Raw genomic sequence first — 25,094 nt, 5'->3', positions numbered from 1 at the left:
TACGTCCGTGTGTCTATCTCACACACGGACACGCACAAGTGACGGGGGCGGGAGACCAACAATACAGTCGTTTCAGTTTGTCTGTCCTGTGTGCAGTTTAGTTACCAGCTGTTATTAAAGCTAAAATGAATAAAAATAAACAAAAAAAAACGCACAAATCTAGCTTCTCATTAGTAAGCTGGCCATTTTCCTCGGACGGCTTCCGCCTACGCAATTCTAATGTTTACATTACAAAATTATACTAAATAAATATAGTTTGCGTGTATGTGTACGTGTTCAGCGTGTATGCGTAACTTCCGCTTTACTGGCTGGCAAACTAGAACTAATACGATCGTAAAACACATTTTCCACCGGAAATGAATATTTTGAAGTACTACAAAGACGAAAAAAGATACTCGATTAGCCATTTTCTTGTTACACATAAATCGAAAAAAATAAAAGTCGATCAATCCCAGTCTTCCCGCCTAGCCAAGTACCACTGACTTAACTCTGAATCAACAAATTGGATCTGCTCTACCCACAAAAAGGATCAGGTAATGACGATTATTCTTCTTCCTCTTTCCTGGCTCTACAACCCAGTGATGTGGGTCTTGGCCTCCTCAATATGCTTCCGTCTCTATCTCTAGCGGCCGCCATCCGAGTTACCGCAGTCCGAGGATATTCCCTCGCGTCCTGGGCAACTCCATCATTCCAACACAGTCTAGGTCTCCCTACCCTCCGTCTTCTATCCGGGGTCCCGCGCAGCAGCAGTTTGGAGGGAATCTCATCAACACTCAGCCTTGATGAAGATTATTAGTAAAGATTAAGATTAAGATTAGGAAAGCGGGAAGTGACCTACGCCCCATGACAGCGCAGCCACCTGAGGCTTATTGTGTCTTCCCCTTTTTTGGATCTTGTAGATGAAACCTCCCTTACTAAGAGAAGATTGAGGACTTTCCCTACTAGTTCTTTTTGCGCTACTATCTCCTTTGGTCTCTACAGTTCCAAAGATATCATAGTGCAACCTCTCGATTGCAGCTCAATCGAACAACAGGTAAGAGGCCATTTCCTACTCTTCCTGACACATTCTTCACACAACGGTTCCGAGCTTATAAGCCCCCTACCTTGTACACAGATTCTTCCTGAACCTACCATGCCCCCGTGAATAGTCCTGTGCGATCAGAGTAATCTGATTCCTACCCAAATACAGGAGGTCTCTTTGGCTCTTTGCTTATTAGTAATCTGAATTACGAGACTATTTTTACTATTTCTTCAAAGCGACTGGAAGATGACTTTACCAAGTGGTCAACCTGGTCGATATTACTCAACATCTACTTCGTTCTGAAGTCTGGGACCTGTAGTATTTTGAAGATCAAGACACTTCAGACTAAGATACAAACGGAACAAATTACTGAGATAGACTCTCCCAAGACCACACAACTACAAATAACTTCCAGTAAATCAAATTCAGTACGTGAGTCCGTACATTAAACTTAAATGACACATTAGAGGTTAATCCATGCATTTTATTGGGAAATATTTACAAATTAACGTTGTATGTACATGTGTATGTTGTACATGTGCTATCTTCAAAAAACTTCGGATTAGTTTCGATTAAAACAAATTTTGAGAAATCGATTCAATAAATTTTGGGCTAATTTTACACAAAAGCTAATTATCGATTCAGTTTCTTTGTTCATCTGGTCACAGCAGTAAGTTTTCGCCTTATGAAAACCACTTCTTGCTCAGGCCACTTTAAAAAAGGGTTAAAAAAAACAACACGAAAATAAGCAGATATTATACCAAAATCTGCATATAATTCTTTTCTTCCTGTGGGAAGAGTATTAATGCAATGTATTTTGTATATAAAAACTGATTTGAATATAAGTAAATAGGCAAGGATGTTGTTTAGAAGAGATCTGGTAGGCGTGGCACATAGATAGACATCTATGTTAGACTGTCTGACAGATTGACAGACATTGTACGCCAACAATTAGACATAGCTAGTAGAAAACAATAGCCTAACCAACAAAATGGGTATTTGCCCTCCACATCGGGGTTCTATATCTGTGTCGTCTGTCGTTGTAGATGGTGGCGCGCGCTTATGTATGTGTATGTATGGTGTTAGCCTGTGTATGGAAAGAGATGAAAGACAATTGCCAATAAAATGCTAATAAGGGCCGTTTACCTCACCCAATTCTTAAAGAGGAATTCCTTAAGTGATTTGTAGAGGCCCCAAGCAAAACGCCGTTCACCAGTTCACTTAGAAACCAAACAGAAGAAAGGCGACCCGGCCTCAATTTGTTGTCATGACAATAGCGCGATCTCTCTCTCTCACTATAAATACATATACATACATTATGTCTCTCTATATACATATAATTCAAATAATGTATTTATTCAAATACAAAATAAATACAATTTAAAATAATCAGATTACTTCCCGCCCCTTCCCGCCACTGAGTGCCGAACCCTCCAGTGCTTGTGAACAGCTTCTCTTCATGATTAATGCAAAACTAAAAAAAGGATAGTGCGATTAAATAGTTTCCTACTATTATTGTACTGCAACCAGGCCCCGGCAAAAACTTCACGGACTTAGGTGGGTGTTAGTACCTTACTTCGTCACATAAGTTAACCAAAACTTTTTTTGTGCTAAAAAAATTATCTATTTTTAGCTCATGATGAAATTTTATTTTTAAGTAAAGGTAAGCAATTTGTGAGGGGGGGGAGTTTTAGTTATTAAGATACAGCTTTGGGGTTCCTCAAGACAGAACAAGTGATTTTCCACAAATTGATCTAAGTTTTTGTCTTTAGAGTATTGTTCATTGTTTTTTGGGTGATTGAATTATTAATCTAAAGGGAAGAAATATTTTTGGCAATTTCAGTCATAATATTTTATGCATTTTTAGCCAAGCTTTCAACCTAGGGACTAGTTTAGTTTATCTTCAGGGCTTACTCTTAATGATTTTAAGGTTATTAATAACGAAGTTATTGGGTTATTCTGTCCTCTTAATTGTTTAGAGCATTCTAAAATGGAACATTAGAGAAATGCCCATCTCCTTTCTTTTTTTTTTAATCAAAAGTGTCCTTAATCGGAAAAATGTTTTAATTATATTATTTAATTAAAATTTAAAACATTAAAATATAAGAAACTTAAGACATCCCTGTTCTGTAACCTCAGGAAAACCTTTTTGCTCTTACGTACTGATATTGGTGTTAAGGCGGCATAATGAAGACGCAAGTTGTATTAATAAAATCCTGTGACAGTGATGAACAATTTACTGAATACACCCATTATAAAATTAAATTAAATTTAAACTTACGTAATAAACTCGAAACTTAATATGATAGTTGGAAATAGTTAACAGCAAGATGGCTTGTATTATTTATGAAAGTAACAGGTATGGAATCAGTAAACTGTAAGTACAGTAAACATCATTATTAAGTAAATAAATTATATCTTCGCAATTCATAATTTTGTGTATCCTAATATTTACACTTTTAAAGCTCAAGTAAATCCAATGTTCTAACTTGCAAGTTTAACCTAGCCTAACCTTTAAAGGTTAGCTCTTCTTCTAAGTTTAAAAGTTGTAACTTCTGAATTATCCAAGTGGGTTGTTTGGAAAAAAAATTATGAATGAACAGTTTGTGGGGAGTTTATTCAGTCTTTAAAGCTTTCGGTAATTTTTTAAATAACTTAGAAGTTGTGCCAGCGAGTTTAGTAAAATTTGATAATAGAATACATTACCTTGCTAGGCGTACCAAATTTTCAATTTGCAACCATTGTATAAGGTATTCTCTATTATAAATAACTTAATAGATACAGAAAATGAAATAGATAGGTTAAATCGAAGTAAAAGCTTTATTTCTCTGTAACATCAACTTTAAATTAAGTTGTACTGAATTTTACGACGCAGTTAAAAAAATAAAGAATTTATTTAAAAAGTTCATGTCAATGATAAATATCAACAACTTTTTTTTAAAAAAATGTAATAACAAGTTAAGAGTAACTTTTTTTTTATTGGAAGAAAAATAACTTTATAAGTTTGTTTCCGTCTTACAAAATACAGTATACTGCAAACTCGAGAGTGTACACTGTAGATTATATCTAGCTGTTTAAGTAGGTCTTGTGGTAGTTTAGGTATCAGCCATCGTTGGTCTGTTTTCTCTCTTGAGTCAGTGGTATCATCCAGCCTGGTAGGTTCTCTAGAAGTATGTGGGTTGTCCTGTCCTAATTTTTTTGTGGGCACTTCTAGCTACCTGTGGATTTAATGCATTCTGTAGGGATCATGATATTCTCAAAAGCAAAACTCAGCACTTTATTTTGAAAAAAAAAACGCATCTTATTCAATGCATCCTCGTTAGTATCCATGAATACGATGCAGTTAGTGAGTTAGTTAAAGAGTCTGAGCATGGAAATTTACTTGGGTTTAAAGCACGGGATTCTTAACCTCGGGGTTCCATGGAATTGTTGGGGTTGAACTTGCAACCATTTAAAGGACTCCGTGACCCTTTATATCTTGAAAAAGGAGGATCCCCTCTGTCACAGTATTGTCTCGAGCGAGAGTTTGGCGCAGGTCTATCTTAATTTCAGTGTAATGTGTGCGAGTCCAGGGTTAGCTTCTTGTCAAGTTTCAAGAGAAACTAAAAATTATTGCTGGAAAAATGGTTGCCTTTTTGGTAACCAGTTTTTTTTAGGCTGCTTCACTTTTTAATAAATATTATGGTAACTCTAATTGTAGTAACATAGTTTTCGATAATTATTAGCATCAAAGGTTAAATTTCCAGAAATTAAGATCAGTACTGTTCATTTTTTTTGGTTACTGATTCATTAATTCAGAAGGAAGAAAGGCTATTGCCAATTTCAGTCATGTTTACCGAGATTTCGACCTAGGGACTGGGTCATCTTCAGGGCTCTATGCTATTTTTACAATTACAATATTTTTTACATTGTTATTGTGAGGTTGGTGTGTCTTCTGTCCTACCTGCTTATGAATCAGTGTGTATATATTAAAATTAAAAGACACATTTTAAGTATTTAGATTTGAATACTTTTGTACGTTTTTTAATCTTTTGTTCAGACCTAGGTACCACCAAATGGCCTACTAGTACCATTCACATATTTTTCGCAACTTCAGAAACGTTAAAGCAGATTTTTAATCAAAAAACGTGAAACTCCTGCATTTTTCTCTTACCAAAAAGGAAAAAGAAAAATGGAAATTATCATTTATTAAGCAAAGTTAAAAAAAACACAAAAGTTTTCTTTCAAAGTCTTTTTATTTTCGCTTAGAATTTAATGAGGATGAGTGGGAAAATGAGAGTTTTGATATCTGTGGCTATGATCAGGAGTGTGACCTCCAGACACTCTGGGACTAGTCAGTTCCGACCCAGTTTTCCTGCTTGCCAAGTACGCACCGTGCTCTGTCACCAGTTGTACGCATACGCGCGCACTGTCCATCGCCTTGTACATACCTTACATACGTACGCACATCCTGATGCATTCATTTATATTAGATAAGTATGTATATACATGTTTTGTTGTTTACTATTCACTAGTGGTTTTAGAAGTAAAAGATGTACAATTTGTATTGGATATGTGGAAAGTATGGCGATCAAATAAAATGTCCGGTAGTGAGTTTTCAAAGGAAATGCACGTTTCGAAGTCCTCTGAAGCAGAAAAAATAAATGGTTTGTGTGTATGTAAACAAATCATCTCAAAAAAGCTAAACTTTAGAATCGGTCCCATGTTTCTGGAAATCGGAGTTGAAAAACTGTAGAAGTTAGAATCTTGAATTCTGTAGCAAGAGAAAAGTCGTGTGAATGTCCACACCAGATTTTTGAACGAATCAATTTAAATTAGTTTAATATTTTAATATTAAAATTTTAATTGCAGGTCCTGATGTGATCACAGACGTAGCTACACTGCCTCAGCCAACTGAAGAGGATGATAAAAATTTCAAATGTAAGTGAGAATAAATATGAATCTAGGTATGTCATTATTACGAGTATTATTGTTATTGTTGTTAGGCTGGGATACCCGCAGAGATTCCAAAATCTTTGTGTGATCCGCTTATACCTTTTTGATCGTGTCTAGTCATATATTAGAACTTCTGAGACATGTCCTTTATCCTAGGATAAAGAATCATTTCTTGTTTCCTTAAGAAGGTTACTTTCGATCATGGCTGAACATTGCTTTGACCGCAAAAGCGGAAAAGAACTTGAACCTCCAGAGCCTCTTATTCCAATCCCCTCCTCCCCGCCAAAACAAAATCCTTCCAAAGTTTCCCTGTAGTTTCAATACAATAAGAATTTCATTACCGAGAAACTCTCTTAATATCTGGCCCGTGACAATTATCCTGTATCTGGCCTCCAGGAAGAGAGAACCATTGTACTGAATAATGATAACAAGGAGGTCTCTTGTATCCCAAATATATATTCGGGTGACTAGCGTCCAATCATTACTGCCACCAAAATCCTTTAATTCGTTCCCGAATCCAATACAAGTAACTTGTAGTGCTCAGCTAATTCTTTTTACCAAATTTTTGGCCTTACGACAGTCTCTCCTACTTCCTCAGCCTCCACTTAGCGGCAATCACGTCACTAGATCGATTCGAATATTCATTCAATGTCAAAGGGTTGCAGAAGAATGTAATAATTCTCTCTTGCAGGTTTAAGTTAATCCAGGCGTCTTCCGCACTCTCCGACCAGCTTAGAGCCCCACCGCCGGAATAGTAGAGCGGAATCCTTATCTCTGTAATGCTATTCTTAATCCTTTCCAGCGCTTCTCAGCATTCCTCTTACTCCGCACTGGAAAACTGTACCAAATCGCCTTGAAGCCACAGTTTTGCTCCTAGCTGCTTGCATCAAGACTCCAGCCTGAAACCGTCTGTAAAACAATTCATCACATTCACCCCTTTCCCTTAACCAAAAATTCAGGTCTTCCTAGAACAGTTTATCCATGAAAATGTGAAAATTTTATGATGAACTCTTATCTTTTATCCAGGATCTTGAACGCCTGTAACAATCATTTATATTATATTAAATTCAAGATACTAATTGTTGTGATTATGTTGTCCTAGATTACGCAAGCGTGATGACTGGAGGCAATGAGGTTGCCACTGGCAGGTATTCCTTTCACAAGAAGAGCTTGTACTTCTCTTTCTTCGCATCCTCCAGGCCTCATACCATACAGTTCCTGGATACTACTGGCAATATATTGGAAGAACAGGTGGCTATAAAAAGTTTTCTTATTAATCCAAATATCTTTTAGTTGAAGGAAAAGTCGAAAGATTGATTAGCATTCATGTGAAATGGTTGAATCTAGATTGGAAGTACTCGCCCAATTATCCTTATACACTAAGACGTCAACAGGAAGTATTGAGATTATGCCTAATTTTCCAAAATTGAGTTTTTCTCTGGATTGTCCGTTTTGAGCTGTTTTTTCGCCAATACAGCCTTGAAAACAGTGAAGTTGAAACTTAATATTTCAATTGAGTTTTCCATAAGATCCTAAAATTGGGTATAAAAAACCTCTCCAACTTCCAAACGGAAGTTCTCACCGTTTGCAATTTTTCTTCCCCGTAAATGACTTCATTGATTTTCTTAAACATGCTATTTTTACATTACTCACTCTAGAACTGTAACTTTTGTAAGTTACTGTACTAAGGAAATTTGTGTTAGGGCAACATTGAAGGAGATGAGGGTTTAAGCTTCCTTTTTGGGGAAATTTCTGCGTAAAATATCACTTCAATCTTCACACTGGTTACTCTTTAAGTTACCAGGTACAGTAACCGATTCCCTCAGAGACAGGTTTATTGACTTGTCCTTTCTGAATTATCACCGCTTCTAGAATCCTAGGATCCTAACCGCAAGCATTCCTCAATGTAGTACGCCACCAACTCTTCTGTACATTCTTCAATAATCACTGTTCAACTTGTCTTTATGTTGAACAAGTGGGCTAGCCTCTGGTGCATGACCAGTGGTCAACGCCACAATGTCTCCCTTAGATCGTTTTTTTAAAGGAAACTTACTACATTTGATGATCCTCGACTAGGAATACAAAAAAAATTAATGAAGCAAGAATATCGATCATTAACAAACAAATATTCTAGTGATAAAGTAAAAAATTGGTGTTTGGCAACCACCAAAGTTGTATCTGTGCGAAGCCGCCAAAAAACATGCTGTGACAGTATTCCCAGTGAGTTAGTTACAATATTCTTCACTAGTGGGGAAACTAGTTTAGGCCATAGATTTTATCCTATTTTCTAGGACCCCTTGGAGGTCCACTTGAAAGGAGAGGCCATGATGGTAAATCCTGGAAATGGGGAATATGGATGATAAATATAATTAATATTTTTTTTATGTTGTGCCAAAAAAAGTAGTAATGCTTCCGTAATTGTTTGCTTACAATTTAAGTAATTCGTAATCTTGATAAAAATGTTTACTAGCACTGTTAAGTTTTACTAACCCATGGGCTGAAAAGTCCCGGGCCTAACACATAGAAGGCGCTAGTTGTATTGCATTCACCTCTTTTTCAGTTAGTACTAACCTTCAAAAGACAGCTGATAAAATTTCATGATATTCTATTCATTAGTTTGTGAGCTATTGTGCTAAGAGTGACGCTATTTTTGTTATTTTCAAAACAATGAATCAAAAACAATTTCGTTTTAATTTTACACTGCTTCTTGATGGGAAAAAATACCGGTTCAAGCGAAGCAATGGCTTGAAAAGTGTTATGGGGACCCTACTCCATCAGAAACAACAATAAAAAGTTGGTTTGCTGACTTCAAACGTGGCCGTAGAGACACCGATGATGCAGAGCACAGTGGACGTCCAAATGAGGCGCGATAACACCAGAAAACATAAAAAAAAATCCACAAAATCGTATTGAATGATCGAAAAGTGAAGTTGCGTGAGTTTAGCTGACATCGCGAAAGATATCAAAAGAACGTGTTGATTTTATATTGCATGAACAGTTTTCTGTAACTCAACCAATCCGCATAGCCAAGCCCTGAAGAAGGCAAAATGTATTTGTTCGAAACGTTGGCAAAAAAGACGGAGTTGTTTTTTAAATGACCGATTCCTCGCGCCAATCTTGAATCCTTAAGTTTAATTATTTACGGTCACGAAGCCCTATATGTATATTCATATTACTGCTTAATTTAAATTTTGAGCTTTACTAGTATTAATGAACGGATAAGAAAATGCATTGCTTTTGGGTGTTGGAGAGAGGAAGTTCTCGCGAAACGGAAGTATGAAGTCAACAAAACTGAAAGAATACTAGTACTTCATTGGACACATGAAGAAACTTAGTCGAGGAGCGCTGAAAAGAAGCGCCGCGACTATACATCTTGTGATTGGTGTGGATAAATGGATAAAGATTTTGTAATTTCTGTAAGAGGAAGTCCTGTGAGGAGGATTCATTTCTGATTATTTACTTATTTTAGTTCTCAACCAAATCTATATAAATAAAAGATTTACGTGTAAAAGGGGTGGGAGGGAAACTGGTGTTATTAATAAACTCAAAAGAACTGCGGGAGTGAGAGAACCAGAATTAGGTTGGTAATATTGCGGTTATTGTACGGTTTATGGATTCTCCGTGAGTTATCTAGTGCTTTTCGTATCTCTTTCGCGGAATATAAATAGTAAATACGGGGCCGAGACCAAATCTCTATTTACGAAATGATGAGTTCTCTCTCTCTCTCTCTCACTCCTTACATCAATCCTAGAGTTTTGTTTGTCTATATATTTTCAATTCTATTTTCTCATCCTCTTTTACCTCAACTGTGAAAGGATAGTCAAATAAAATAGTGAGATAAGTTAGCTGGTGATGACTATATCTATGAAGGTAGTTTTTTCAACGTTTATTTTTTTGTTTTTGTTTAAAGGATTTCACAGAATTGGCAGCCGCCGTGTTTAAAAGTAAATCTTGCATAAATCTCTAAAAAAGGATCGTAAAAAAGAAGAAGATGTAGAAAAAGAAGAAGAAGACCAATCTTCTTTATATTTTTTTTTTGCAACAGATACAACATAAAAAAAACTAGAATTGTAGTTATCGTCTACAACTTTCCTCAACTTGGTAGGAGGAGAAGTGTGTTTCAGATTCTTATCCCCAAGGAACATGCCCCCACCAATTTGGGGGAAGATGTAATCAGTTTTATAGATTTTTATGATCTTCTGCACTTTTGAAGAATTGCATTTGGGCTAGATTTGGTACATTCGGTTCAATTATAAAGAGTAGCAAAAAGAAATAGTGTTCCAAGAAATCGGCAAACCTATAAATAGTAGATTTTAAGTGTTCAGTTTTCTTTTTAAATATTGGTAACTTATCTCTTATTTTATAGTGTTTTGGCTCGCCAATTTTAACTTTTAAATTTATTTGAAAACTCTTGAATCTAGATGTTACTAAAATATTAGACGGCGTTTGGTTCTTTTGGATCCGGAAAAATATAATGTAGACTTATCTACCTCGCAAGGTCTGTAAATTAAGTAATGAGACTGAATTTTTTAAAAAAAATTCATTCAAAAAGAATTACAATTCTATATTGTCACCTTCAAAATAACTTCCTTCTGAAGCCACACAGCGCTGGAGACGTTTCTTCCACTCCTCATAGCAGTGCTGGAACTCCGATACTGGAATAGCCTTCAGCCGTTTGAATGTTTTCGACTGTCCCAAAATGAGTTCCCTTGAGGTGATTTTTCAACTTCAGGAAGAGGAAAAAAGTCACAAGGACTCACAAGTCAGGTGGGTTTGAGTACGACGCCGAGAAACCAAGCGCCAGAGCATGGAGTGGCACACTTCAATCTCTCCAAGGCCCCCCAAAAAAAGCAAGGATGACCGAAGTCGAATGCATCAAATGCATGCTGATTTGCTTTTTTCGATATCCACGGAATCGTCCACAAAGAGTTTCTACCTCAAGGTCAAAAACGGTCAATCAACACTTTTACCACCGAGGAGGTTCTTGAAAAAGGGTCATTCATGTGAGACCAAACGTCAAGAACAAGTGGATGGTTGCATCACGATAATGCTTCTTGTCTCAACAGCAATTTCAATAAACCAGAGTTTTTGGCCCTGTAAAAACATTCCTGTGGCTCCTCAGCCTCCTTATTCGCCTGACTTGTGAGTCCTTGTGACTTTTTTTTCTCTTCCCGAAGTTGGAAAAATCACCTCAAGGGAACTCATTTTGGGACAGCCGAAAACATTCAAAGGCTGTAACCGACCATCTGAAGGCTATTCCAGTATCGGAGTTCGAGCACTGCTATGAGGAGTGGAAGAAACGTCTCCAGCGCTGTGTGGCTTCAGAGGGAAGTTATTTTGAAGGTGACAATATAGAATTGTAATTCTTTTTGTATAAAAAAAATTAAAAAATCAGTCTCATTACTTAATTTACAGACCTCGTATACTGTCAGCGCTGATTTTTGGTCATTTTCCCAAAATTTTATTTCTCTTTTTTTTAATTTTTCCATCGTAAAATAAAGAAAACGTGTAACTTCAGTTTCATCAAATCTTATATAATCTTTGAAAACCTACTTAAAAAACTAGTGTAATTTTTTAAACCCTTTTAACGTAGAAAATTTTTTTAGGTGCTCACTATTGTCATGGTAACCAGTGTAATAATGAGGGGCATTAATTAGGAATTGGCGAGAGTTTTTTCTATGTCTAATTTTATACTCGAGACGACTTTTGCTCAAGAGTTTTTACTCAAAATGTGATATTCTCATAACTTTTCTTTTAATATTTTCTTAATTAAAATAGAAATTTAACTCAAACATCTGATTTCCTGTAAAAATCTTAATATCAGGAATCGCTGCACGATTTGAGTATTTCTCCTCCCTTGTGGGCAGTTATAAGTATTTATAATCTTTATCAGAGCAGTAGAATTAATTATAAAATTTGACATACTTGACTGAATATTGGCATTATAAATATATATATACATATATACTAGTGAAATTAGAATGAATGAAAATAGACGGCCGTGTACAGTTCAGATTGCACCAGCCAATAGATTATAACATGAGAAAATAATTTAGAGCATGCGCCTTTAGCATTTAATGTAGTTGCATGTCTGACTCGCTGAATATACTCGTACATCACCCGCTGGACCAAGATGTCTGGCACGTGGGTCTGCACACGTGGCGGCCAACTCTCAATTTTCATACAATAGTTCCTTTAATTGGTGATTTTCCTAAAAGCTGTGAGGAAGTTTTCTTTACGTAGGTAACAGATTCTTTGTTTAGTGTATCATCATCGTATCTAGAAGTCCAGGTCGCTCAAGACGTAACGTCAAGTGCCATAGCTTTATTAATAGTTACAATAAATGCACAGGTACACCTCATTGTACAGCCAGGCTTTTTGTTGGATGTAACGGGAAGTCGTGGGGGAAAAAAAAGGAAAAATGTTCTTTCCAGGAAATAAATGTTTTCAGATCCCCTGAACGTATAAAAAAATAAAGGTTTTCAGTTCAGGTATTTCGTGACTATTTAAGTAAAAATGTTGCAGAACACTCATATTGTCTTGGTAATATTAGAATAGTAGCGGATGGCTCCCTATTCCAACATCATAATTGGGTACAGCGGGAACAAAAGACCAGCTTTTTGAGACCTATCTTGTTCATTAATGAAATCAAAACGCAAATGAATTTATTTTGAAATAATTATTATATTTAAAAGGTAAATAATAAGGCTTGTGTAGTAATAATGGCTTGTGAAGTCTATGGGTCCCCAAAATTAAATTGTAAAAATAAGAAATTTAGGGACAGGTTATAATTTAGTATACCATAAATTGCAGAGACATACCTTTTTATTCATGAATATTTATTTTAATTACCTTCAGATTTAAGGCGCCACGGTAGCCGAGCGGTTAGAGGCGAGACCAGTAAACCTAATACGTATATATTGTTGGTTTAGTGGGTTCGATTCCCGGTCTTAGGCCTTGGATTTTATTTAATGGTTAATATGAGGAATTTATAGTAAAGTATGTTAGGCGGTTATAGGCTAGACCTGCAATGCTAAGATGTATTGTTGGTTTAGTGGGTTCGAGACCTTATCTCTAAGTCTTGGATTTTATTTAATGGTTAATATGAGGAATTTATAGTAAAGTATGTTAGGCGGTTATAGGCTAGACCTGCAATGCTAAGATGTATTGTTGGTTTAGTGGGTTCGAGACCTTATCTCTAAGTCTTGGATTTTATTTAATGGTTAATATGAGAAATTTATAGTAAAGTATGTTAGGCGGTTATAGGCTAGACCCGCAAAGCTAAGATGTATTGTTGGTTTAGTGGATTCGATTCCCTATCTCTAAGCCTTGGATTTTATTTAATGGTTAATATGAGGAATTTATAGTTAAGTATGTTAGGCGGTTACAGGCTAGACCCGCAAAGCTAAGATGTATTGTTGGTTTAGTGGGTTCGATTCCCGGTCTTAGGCCTTGGATTTTATTTAATGGTTAATATGAGGAATTTATAGTAAAGTATGTTAGGCGGTTATAGGCTAGACCTGCAATGCTAAGATGTATTGTTGGTTTAGTGGGTTCGAGACCTTATCTCTAAGTCTTGGATTTTATTTAATGGTTAATATGAGAAATTTATAGTAAAGTATGTTAGGCGGTTATAGGCTAGACCCGCAAAGCTAAGATGTATTGTTGGTTTAGTGGATTCGATTCCCTATCTCTAAGCCTTGGATTTTATTTAATGGTTAATATGAGGAATTTATAGTTAAGTATGTTAGGCGGTTACAGGCTAGACCCGCAAAGCTAAGATGTATTGTTGGTTTAGTGGGTTCGATTCCCGGTCTTAGGCCTTGGATTTTATTTAATGGTTAATATGAGGAATTTATAGTAAAGTATGTTAGGCGGTTATAGGCTAGACCTGCAATGCTAAGATGTATTGTTGGTTTAGTGGGTTCGAGACCTTATCTCTAAGTCTTGGATTTTATTTAATGGTTAATATGAGAAATTTATAGTAAAGTATGTTAGGCGGTTATAGGCTAGACCCGCAATGCTAAGATGTATTGTTGGTTTAGTGGGTTCGATTCCCTATCTCTAAGTCTTGGATTTTATTTAATGGTTAATATGAGAAATTTATAGTAAAGTATGTTAGGCGGTTATAGGCTAGACCCGCAAAGCTAAGATGTATTGTCGGTTTAGTGGGTTCGATTCCCTATCTCTAAGCCTTGGATTTTATTTATTGGTTAATATGAGAAATTTACAGTAAAGTACGAGTATGTTTGCTAGTCGCCTCCTTCCATGATACCTAATTTGGTAGTTGTACCCGCCTGGAAAAATAGGCAATTAGTTTTTACTTTAATTACCTCCAGGTTTAAATATCCTACTTTTTCCAGGATTTACCATCGCAGACTCCCACCCCCTCTTGAAACCGGTGTAAGAATCCCAAAGTTTAGTAAGAACCCATGGACTTCTTTCTTGAAGGTAAAGCCTCTTTATCTTTACCAAATCCAAGGAAGTAACTTACTAGTCATTTTTTGCGACATGATTTCCCGCTAACCTCAAGATTTCCTCTAGTGCCCAAGAACTCAATACCCAGAACCTTTCAGACTCATTCCAGAGTTATAATCTTGTTAGTGTTACAGCGCTCATATTTTAGCGAATAAAAGGTTGATGAAATATTTATTTATTTTGCGTTTAATGTATACGTAATTATTTTGTAAATATTTCATTGATAGAAATATATTTAAAACAGTGAATGGAATGCGGATCTAGAGAGTCGTAATGTGAATGTCTAAATGTTGTCTCATACATTATTAGCTATTTCTTTTGTAATAAAATAAAATCTTTTGTGAACATACCATGGCAACTTTCTCTTCATTGCTATAAACTTCAAGGTTTCTCTTTGTTTTTATAAAACTTGGAACTTTTACTTAAATGTCATTTAGATTTCCAATCTAGGTTATCTCAAGCGAGACCATTATTGTTATTATTAAACGATTGCTATTATTTCTCAGCCAGCTGTTGATGTTTGTAAAGATTATATTCAATGTTTGTTGATTTTAATTGGCATGAGAAAGACGCGCCACATAGTCTTCGGGCAGAACTCTTAAAATGTAAGGAATGATCTCTTTTTTTTTTTTTAAGTAAATCACTCACTATAAATATATGCGCATTATTTTTTTAAAAGACAATAGGCAGTTAAAAGAAATAGGAAACCCTGTTAAGGAAGTATGTAGAATTCAAGAGTCCCCCCTAAGATAACATAATGTTGTTTTAAAGCATATTATTATCACAATTATTTAGTACATATGTGTTTAGAGGGTCAATGGTAGCAGAACATTAGCGCACTCTATATGGCCATGTTGACAATGTCATTTAGTTTTTTTTTGGCTTGTACAGTCACTGCGTTGATTTTGAATATCAATATGTGCTGCTGTGCATTTCTTTGTGCTTTGTATTTATTATAATTTTTTTCAAGTAGCTGACAGCAGTGCGTCGGCCCCTTGAATATGTGTGAATTTATAATAGAACAATTATTTTAATAATAATAATACCTGTCAGACTGTCGCCATAAATGGCTAGCGTCACTCTGACGCCGTTTGAGTGAGAGTTTGTTTTCTTTCTTAGTATATGTGCGTGTATGTATGTCGCTGGTAAGCTGGAAATCACCTTTAAGAGAAAGTATTGCCAATTTAAAGACATAGCTCTAGATTAGAGTTTAGGGTGAAGTCCCAGCTGCTACCTGGTTGGACTCGCAGCGTTTTTTTTTTTTACCCCCGTTTGTTTAATTGATTAGTTGGTTTGTTAGACGAAAGCTGGGTGGTGAAGTTCACGATCTTGACGGAAGGAAGCCTGGACGGTTTTCAGGACTTCCTCTTACTATATTCCGATAATTGAGTGCATTATCATGACAAATTATCGATTTCCAGTTTTCACCGTTAATATCCATTTTAAGGAGGTCCCTTGGGTCCCTTTTTTCTTTTGACATTTGGAAAACAGCTCCCAACGATTTCCTCTGTACATTTTGTTACTTCCGTTTATTTTTGAAACTGTTGTTGTTTTTTTTTTTTTGAGACTTGGCTCTAAGACTATACATCTCTGAACTGACTTCGATGCCTTTATTCAAGGAAAAAGATTGAGACACCTGGGTGGGTGCTTGACGAGAACAACATTCTCTCACAGATTCTACGATTTCTACGACATCTAGGACTAGAAAAAGATGCTGTGTGTGTGTGGGGAGGGGCAATCTGGCACAATAGATCTTGAAAGTTCGCAGAGTACTACCATAACCTGGCTGTAACCAATTTTTTTAAAATTTTCGTTCTTTTTTTTTTAAATTAGGTCTATAACTAATCATTATAATATAATAATAATAATATATAATCATTTAAATCAAGGAGAATTCTGTATTAGATGTGTCTGGGATGGTGGATGTATGGGCTGTCCTCTGAAGTGTACGAGGTCTGTAAATTAAGTAATGAGACTGATTTTTTTGAATTTTTTTTTATTCAAAAAGAAAGAAAAATTCTCACACGAATGACCCTTTTTCGAAGTTTTTCAAGAACCTCTCGGTAAAACGAAGTAACTCGAAAGAAACTGAAACTCTTTGTGGACGATTCCGTGGATATCGAAAAAACAAATCAGGGTCATTCGTGTGAGACCAAACATCAAGAACGAGTGGGTGTTGCATCACGATAATGCTCCTTGTCACACAGCAATTTCAATAAACCAGAGTTTTTGGCCCTGTAAAAACATTTCTGTGGCTCCTCAGCCTCCTTATTTGCCTGACTTGTGAGTCCTTGTGACTTTTTTCTCTTCCCGAAGTTGAAAAATCACCTCAAGGGAACAGTCATTTTGGGACAGTCGAAAACATTCAAACGGCTGTAACCGATCAGCTGAAGGCTATTCCAGTATCGGAGTTCGAGCACTGCTATGAGGAGTGGAAGAAACGTCTCCAGCGCTGTGTGGCTTCAGAAGGAAGTTATTTTGAAGGTGACAATATAGAATTGTAATTCTTTTTGAATAAATTTTTTTTTAAAAAATCAGTCTCATTACTTAATTTACAGACCTCGTATGTAATCACTTAAATCAAGAAGAATTCTGTATTAGATATGTCTGGGATGGTGGATGTATGGGTTGTGTAGTAATTTTTCCTCTGAAGTGTATATTGTACGATTCTGCAACTTATAATGTTAATTTCAAAAACTCACAGTTTTGGAAAAACCATTATTGAAGTTAGAACGTCGACCATTGTTAGAGATAGTCTTATTACTGTTTGCTCCTCATTTTTTTTGGATGATTGTTTGTATATACGAGGGTCGTTTGAAAAGTCCGTGCAAAAATAAAAACTACTTAATTTTTTGGGGTAAACCTTTTTTTATTTTTCAACATAGTCTCCTTTTGGCTTATACACTTCGTCCAACGCTGCTCTAGTTTGTTGATCCCTTCCGAATAATAGGATTTGTCCAAGTCTGAAAATTAGCCATTCGTTTCTGCAATCACCTCCTCGTTTGAATAAAATCTTTTTCCCGCCAGCCATTTCTTCATATTGGGGAACAAATAGTAGTCCGAGGGAGCCAAGTCTGGAGAATAGGGGGGGTGTGAAACGAGTTGGAACCCTATTTCCATTAATTTTGCGACCACAACTGCTGAGGTGTGAGCTGGTGCGTTGTCGTGATGGAAAAGGACTTTTTTGTGAGCCAATCGTGGGCGATTTTCTTGCAGCTCGATTTTCAAACGGTCCAATAACGATGAATAATATGCACCTGTAATAGTTTTACTCTTTTCCAGATAGTCGATGAGGATTATTCCTTGCGAATCCCAAAAGACAGTCGCCATAATCTATCCGGCCGAAGGAACGGTCTTCGCCTTTTTTGGCGCAGATTCCCCCTTGGTAACCCATTGTTTAGATTGTTCTTTAGTCTCAGGAGTGTAGTGATGTATCCATGTTTCATCCACAGTGACGAAACGACGCTTAAAGTCCTGCGGACTCTTCTGGAACAGCTGCAAACCGTCCTTGCAACACTTCACACGATTTCGTTTTTGGTCAAGTGTGAGCAATCGCGGCACCCATCTTGCGGATAGCTTTGTCATGTCCAAATGTTGATGCAAAATATTATGTACCCGTTCATTCGAGATGCCCACAGCACTAGCAACTCACGCACCTTCACTCTTCTGTCATTCATCACCATATCATGGATTTTATCAATGATTTCTGGAGCAGTAATCTCAACAGGGCGTCCAGAACGTTCAGCGTCACTTGTGCCCATATGGCCACTCTGAAAATTTTGAAACCACTTATAAACTGTTCTAATCGAAGGTGCGCAGAGTCACCATAATGTTTATCAAGCTTCTCTTTAGTCTCTTGAGGCGTTTTGCCTTTCATAAAGTAGTGTTTAATCAACACACGAAATTCTTTTTCGTCCATTTTTTGAAAATCACTCGACTTCCTCGATTCAAACGAATGCCAAACACAAAGAAATAGACCGATCTGGCTGAAACTTGGTGTGTGTTCTTCCAAGAGATGCTACTAACTAAACATAACCTCGATACGCGCCAGTGGTGCTATCTTTCTGACTTTGCACGGACTTTTCAAACGACCCTCGTACCTTACTGCGTCATCGAAGTCGTCGCTGGAAGACAGCTTTTACTTTATATATATTTTTTGCTGTTCATTTTTTACTTTTTTAGTGCTAACAGTCGATGTGAAAATGAATATCGGACTAGAATGGGTTAATATTTGAGTGACGCGTTATAAAAAAAAATAAAGCTGCAATTACAGTTTTATTGTATCCATCTATATATATATGTATATTAAATAATGAACGTTTTATTGAAATGAATTAAAAGGCCTGTCAGCTGTTTAATTGGAACGGACTCAGTTGATAAACTAGTCAAGTTATCTTCATTTATACCACTACAACGCTACGTCATTATTTCCTATGTGTTTGTGTTATTTACTTACATATATAAGTATTCTTATTTAGCTGCAAATGTTAATTATCTGTTGGTTAATAGAGCTCAGTCATTACGAAGCTTAATACATTAACCATAAATTCTATTTAAACTGTAACCACTGTAGAAGACTTATTTAGTCTTTATAAGAATATGGCAGAACCAAAATTGCATTCTATCTGTCTGCTAACTATGTATGTCTTGGCAGCAATCTCAACTAATGAACAACTACGTTTAGTTTATTTTATTAGTTACTAAATTTTATCAGTTACAAATTGCAAGATTTTCTAAATGGCAAGTAACAAAGCATTTCCTTAAAGTCCCCTTTTCTATTATTAATCTTGTATAGTTAAAAATAAATATTTAAATAATGCTTTCAAATTCTCTAAAATTCCCCAAAAATAGTTTTTTTACAACACAAATGTTTCAAATAATAGTTATAACTATGAGTGTGGGCAATTATTAATACCACGAGAGCTAAATCATTTTTCCGATAATGTTGACTAGACTAAACGATTTCCTTGTTTCCATGACAACCACAAAAAGTAATACTTTACGAAAGGTATTTAATTGGATAATTATACGAACGCTTAAATGATCTCGAGTAAAGAAATCGTAACAAGATTGGTAATCTTAATACCAATTGAACATATCGATAAACCTATCGATACATTTCAAAAAAAAGGTTATCGTTCCATTTTTACAGAAGAATGTTGGTTATGCTCAGTCTTGGAACTTTTATAGATACTCTGTATACTCGCTACAAAATTAATCGTCTGGGGATTTCCTTTTACTTTTTTAAATGTACTAAACATCATTTTGCAAAACCAAAATGATAATTGCACTTTGGTTAACTTTTAGATTATCTTATAAGATTGTTTTCTTTAGCTGTGGCAATTACTATTGTTGTCAGGACTTGGGCAGCGGAAGTGTGTATCAGAATGCTACTGATAAGATCTGCGGTGTCTGGAGGCGAATACCGCGAGAATATAGACGCATGATTCGTGAAGAGAAACTTGTGGCTAGCTTACTATGGCTGGATAGGAGAAACGTTACTGGACAAATTTATAGGTAAAATATGTTGTAATTTTTAATTTACCTCAGAAAAAGATCGTGATGGTATTACTATTATTATTCAATTAAGGATTCAATATTGGCTAGGAATCGGTCCAAATAAAAACAATAACTCGTCTTTTTGCCAACGTTTCGACAAATATATTGTCTTCTTCAGGGCTATGCGGATTGGTTGAGTTACAGAAACAGTTTCTGTTGTTTTCAGTTGTTTTTATTTTTGGGCCGATTTCTCGCCAATTTTGAATCCTTAATTAAATAATTTAAGGTCACGAAACCTATATATTCGTTATTATTATTATTTATTTACAAAAATTTTTTTGGTTTAGGTACAGAACATTATCTACAGAAATGTACACGGCGCTGTTACAGGGCCGTAGCGATATGCCCGGCTCAGGAGGCACGGCAATCATCTCCGTGTCCACCACTGCGCCCTCTATCCACATCCTGGCCGTTGTAACTGGACTGTTCACCAAGCAAGATACGAATGATGCGCCTTTAGCATTTCTCTTGCACACTCGTGATGGAAACACTGTTGTCATTGATGAGGTTATTTAAAAATTATTGAAATTTAAAGTTGGTTTAAACATTAAAAATAAATAGGTACATTTAATAATAGAAAAAGCTGCGTTTTTGACCTGCAAACTTATTCAGACTGGTCAGAAAGTAGTGATGCTAGCAACTCAATATATTTATAGTTTATTATCTACAGTGATCAAAACTATTTAATTAATTAATTTCGTCTTGTGTCTTGTCCCTATGACTGGGTAGATAGTTCGTGTGGAAAAAGCATCGCCAGAGTTGAATGTAGTTGAACTGAGTGCAGCGGTCACCTCATCTGAGTTGCGTTTGCTGTCAAGAGGCAAACTACGCTTGTCGATCAGCTCCAGGAACAGCGCAGGTGGTGTGAAAATGTTGGAAGGTATGGTCGGCCCGAGAGCAGTGTGTGAAACTTTCCAAGCTCTGCTGACTCACCAAGCTCAGGGTGATAACAGCGCCGGTCTTGCTTGGCTGTATGTAGGACGGGAAGGCAAACTGCACTACCATGTCCGAATTGAAAGAGTATCCAGGCCTGTAATAATTGGATTAGGTAAACATTCAGCTCAATAAGAAGAACACAAATAAGGCGGTTTTGTTTTTGAACTCGCTTTGTAACCCCAAATTTTGTTTACTTTTCCAGTGACAGAAAGACGATTACTAGAGCTTGAAGATTTAAGTCCTGGCCTCACTTCAAACGGTTGGACTAATGGTACTTTGGATGCTCCAGCTGCTAAACATCTAGAGCTACTGTATTCGGGCGAACTTGGGGTAAATGTGGCGACGAAAAGTTCATCATCTGTGATACGCGGTCGACTTGCGCCAAGGTTTACCGCTTCACCAGTTGATTCTCCAGCACCACTTTTGTTGTCCAGTTCTGGGACTACTCTTTCGGCGATTGCCTGGATTGATGTTGATATTGAATGCAATGTGCATTATGAGGTATTCATAAATTTTTTTATTTAATAATTTAAGGCTTAAAAAAAAAGTGTTGATCGAATCTAATTGAATTTTCACTGAATTTAGATTTTCTGAGATATCCTATTAAAAGGCAGTTCAGCCATTTCGTTCTATGCCAACTGATGTAAACTAGTTTTATAGTGTATAGTGTACAAATACGAGTATATGACACTATCATGAGCTTAACATAAGTGGTCTAATTGCACAGTGAGCATTCAACACTTCTACTTGCAAATAATTTGCTGCAAATGCTCGTTGAGATCGTTATATCCACCGTGACTACCAGATCGAAGCAGATTTCCAGGAAGAACTCTTCAGAAGAGTAATCCTTGCAATTGCTTCTACATTTCACTAGGGATCGCCAATTAGTAGTCTGATTGGAAGACCTCAGGTGCATTTAGAGCTGCACATTTTCGGCCAAAACTCAATTTTAAGAATTCGGCACGATCAGAATTCTTCTTTTTGATAGGAAATAAAACGCAACTTTCTTATTTTCTCATCATCACTCAACATATCGAGAATGAAATTAAGAGAAAGTATTGTGAGTTGTTCAAACTCAAACCAGTTTTTCTTCTTCCCCATTTTTTTAGGTTGAAATGTCAGAACAAGGTACCGAATATTCGTTGTATTTAAGTCAAATTCCAATGGAAGTACCTGGTGCACCAATTAACCGTCGTTTTCTGGAGAGTGGAGGACAGAGTGGCCGAATGGAAGGTTCTCTGTTAGGGCTGTTACCACACGAGCTCTCATCACTCCAGGCAGGCGTGGTCCATCTAGAGCTACAGCCCACACATCATCATCAACCCTTACTGAGAGCAAGATGGCCGCAGGTATGGTTTTTAGGGAAAATTTAGCGATTTAGATTGTGAAGTATAAGTTTTTAATTTTTTTTTTTAAGATTAAACTGTTCTGTTCATAACATTTTTTTTTTCCTATTTTACTGTAGGTTACAATGCCAGAGACCTGTTTGCCACAGCCAACCGATAATGAACTTCATTTTAGAAGCGATGCAGCTGCGCATGACGTGAATGGTGAAACAGCATCGCCCTGCTACCATGGCGACCGTTTCCATGAAGACGGATCCCAGTGGCGTTCCTTGGCTGACCAGTGTACCGTCTGCCATTGTTCCAACGGAAGGGTGGGCTGTGAACCCGTAGTTTGTGCGAAGATACCCTCCTCTTGTGAGCTTGTCCTGCCACCTACTGGACAACTTTGCTGTCCAACATGTTCTAGTGAGGACGTTTGTTATTTATTGTTTACTATTGATATTTTTTGCAGCATTTAAATTGAAATATTATTACTAAATTCTTAAAAGTTTACCCAATTGTAAATAGTTGCAAATACAGAAGCAGAAGTGCCTTGAACTTCATCGAATTTAGCTTTGATCTCATTCATTGATAGGCCCTTTAAATATAAATGTGTTTAATCACCACTCGAAACGTTTTTCCTTTCCATTTTTCTGAATAAACAAACGTTTGTTACTTCAATCGATAATAAAAGAGAAACCATGAGTTTTAGATATAACTGAAACTTTAACAGCTGTCTAGTGAGCGATGATGCTAACTAAAAACAAACCATCTTCGATGCTAAGAGCGCCATCTCTTGCATTTTGTAAGAACTTCTTCAACGATCCTCGGATAAAATCCTTATTAATATTTAACATGAAAAGTCCACAATATTACCGAAGTGGACCCTCAAGGATAAACCCAATCCTCTCCCTTTCAACACGAAAATGGGAGTTTTCTGAGAAAATGCTTCAAATTTAAGTTGTTTGATTTTCGATTAAATTCGACTAAAGATGCTTATCGAAGAGGGGCTGAATATCAAAAGTGATAAGAATTAACCCAAGCGTTTCGACTTTAGAGAAAGTTTTGGCTCGGATTTTGAGAACAGTAGTAATAGAAAATCGCTTTCCACATATTTTTAAAATTGTAATTGCAATAAGTAAATGTACAAAATGTCGTTTAAATGTTCATAACAGTACATTTTCAACAATTTTGTTTTAGATACGACACAATTAGATGCAGAACCTCATGATGAATTGAGAGGATGCCATATGGCAGGACAGTATTTTGCTCCAGGAAGTATGTGGCACCCCTATCTGCCACCAAATGGATTTGACACCTGTACAATATGTTCATGTCATGTAAGTTAATTTTCTAAAAACTTTCTTGAATATCTTTACAAGGAAGCTGTAATTCAATCTGAATAGGCTAACAGACTGTCTAACAACTCAGCAATGCAAATCGCTCTACCGGGAGCGATTACTTTACTCTAATTCAGTGTTTTATTGAAAATTATACCAACGATTTTCTTTAAACTTTTCTATATTTCTTCAGGAAAATTCAAATTAAGGAGGCACCCTGGAAAGTGTGGTGCTAGCCTAGCTTCAATCATAATTATTATTTCAATGTTGGCCTTTTGTCGTGTGTACTAAAGAGGGATAAATTTTTGAAAAATTCTGAGTTTAAAGTAAATTTCAATACCAAATTTTCTAGTTTTCTGAATGGATGTAGTATTAAGGTTTCGTTTTCGACATTCATCTACATTCAGTACATTCGACATTCAGTATACGGGTGTCTAGATAACTATAAGCTATGCCTCTCCTAAAACTTGTAATTCCAGAATGTAAAAGCAGTTGTTTAAAATTAACTAATGTTGAACTTAACTGTTCGGGTTTAGCAAGCCTGCATGCTGAGTTAAATGTTTATTACCATAATATAAGGTCTCAGAGAATCGAAGGATTTGTAGACGTTTAGTTTAATGCCTTCCATCCAAATTCTTTTAGAAGGTCATCAGAGTTAATGCTCAATATATGTTAATTTTTTTTCCAACTACAGGCTGTGACATTGAAAGTTACATGTCCACGTGTGGACTGCCCGCCGCTAGATTGTGACGAACGAGTCTCCGTACGTCCAGACAAGAGAGCATGCTGTAGAGTATGTCCTTCATCTTTACCACAACCATCTCAGAGACCTCCATCCTCTGTGCCGCTGAGAGAAGAAGAAGCAACAGACGAACAGATAGCCGAAGAGATTTTGGCTACTGGGGGCTGTAAATATCCAGTCGGTGGTCCTTACAGAAATGGACAAGAATGGCATCCCAGACTCTATTCACATGGAGAAGTGAAATGTGTCAAGTGTAGATGTAAAGTAAGTTTTGATTACTGTTTTAAAGTACTTTTCTTTTTTTTTCTGTGCTAACTAAATAATTGGTCAGTCTATTCATTGATAATCGTTTCACGCACGATTGCTATGTACGTCCAAATATAAAATTTTCATTTTTACGTTAATTGTTCTAACGTAATAATGTGATTTTTTTTAATTTAATAGTGTTAAATTCAGTTACAATAAACAAATTTTAAATTAAAAAATATAAGTTAGCAATTTTAAATAATATATGAAATTAGGCACCACTGTTTTGTAACCTGAAAGAAACCTTCTTGCACACCAGTGTCCCAACATCACGATGCGTGTGACAAGTAATCAGTGTAGAATCTAAAATTAAATCAGTTGCAACAAGCTAATAGATAACTTACTTAAAACTTGCTAATTATAATAGTATTCATTAAACAACATCAAGAATTACTTCTGCCACTAATGGAAACTATTGTAAGTACCAATTACCGTCAATATAAGAATGTAAA

General features: G+C 36.2%; 1 protein-coding gene across 4 annotated transcripts in view; it reads left to right on the top strand.

Annotated features, from left to right (window-relative positions):
- Positions 1-25,094, top strand: part of sog (chordin short gastrulation) — a 139,370-nt gene that overhangs the window by 110,658 nt on the left and 3,618 nt on the right. For 3 of the 4 annotated variants that reach the window (XM_074113509.1, XM_074113508.1, XM_074113506.1), the window contains 10 exons: positions 5,873-5,941; positions 7,059-7,207; positions 19,794-19,951; positions 20,281-20,500; positions 20,723-21,041; positions 21,132-21,430; positions 22,039-22,278; positions 22,395-22,680; positions 23,455-23,594; positions 24,289-24,600. In XM_074113509.1, the coding sequence (XP_073969610.1) occupies positions 5,873-5,941; positions 7,059-7,207; positions 19,794-19,951; positions 20,281-20,500; positions 20,723-21,041; positions 21,132-21,430; positions 22,039-22,278; positions 22,395-22,680; positions 23,455-23,594; positions 24,289-24,600 (2,192 nt within the window). Of the gene's footprint in view, positions 1-3,184; positions 3,381-5,872; positions 5,942-7,058; positions 7,208-19,793; positions 19,952-20,280; positions 20,501-20,722; positions 21,042-21,131; positions 21,431-22,038; positions 22,279-22,394; positions 22,681-23,454; positions 23,595-24,288; positions 24,601-25,094 lie in introns of those variants that run through there. The other variant, XM_074113510.1, reaches the window with a different exon arrangement.

This window comes from Rhodnius prolixus, unplaced genomic scaffold (genome assembly GCF_049639745.1).
Source record: "Rhodnius prolixus isolate KJV_2025 unplaced genomic scaffold, Rpr scaffold_7, whole genome shotgun sequence".
Lineage (NCBI taxonomy): Eukaryota > Metazoa > Arthropoda > Insecta > Hemiptera > Reduviidae > Rhodnius > Rhodnius prolixus.
Note: the sequence above shows the minus strand (reverse complement) of the source record. Positions and strands in the feature narration are given on the sequence as shown.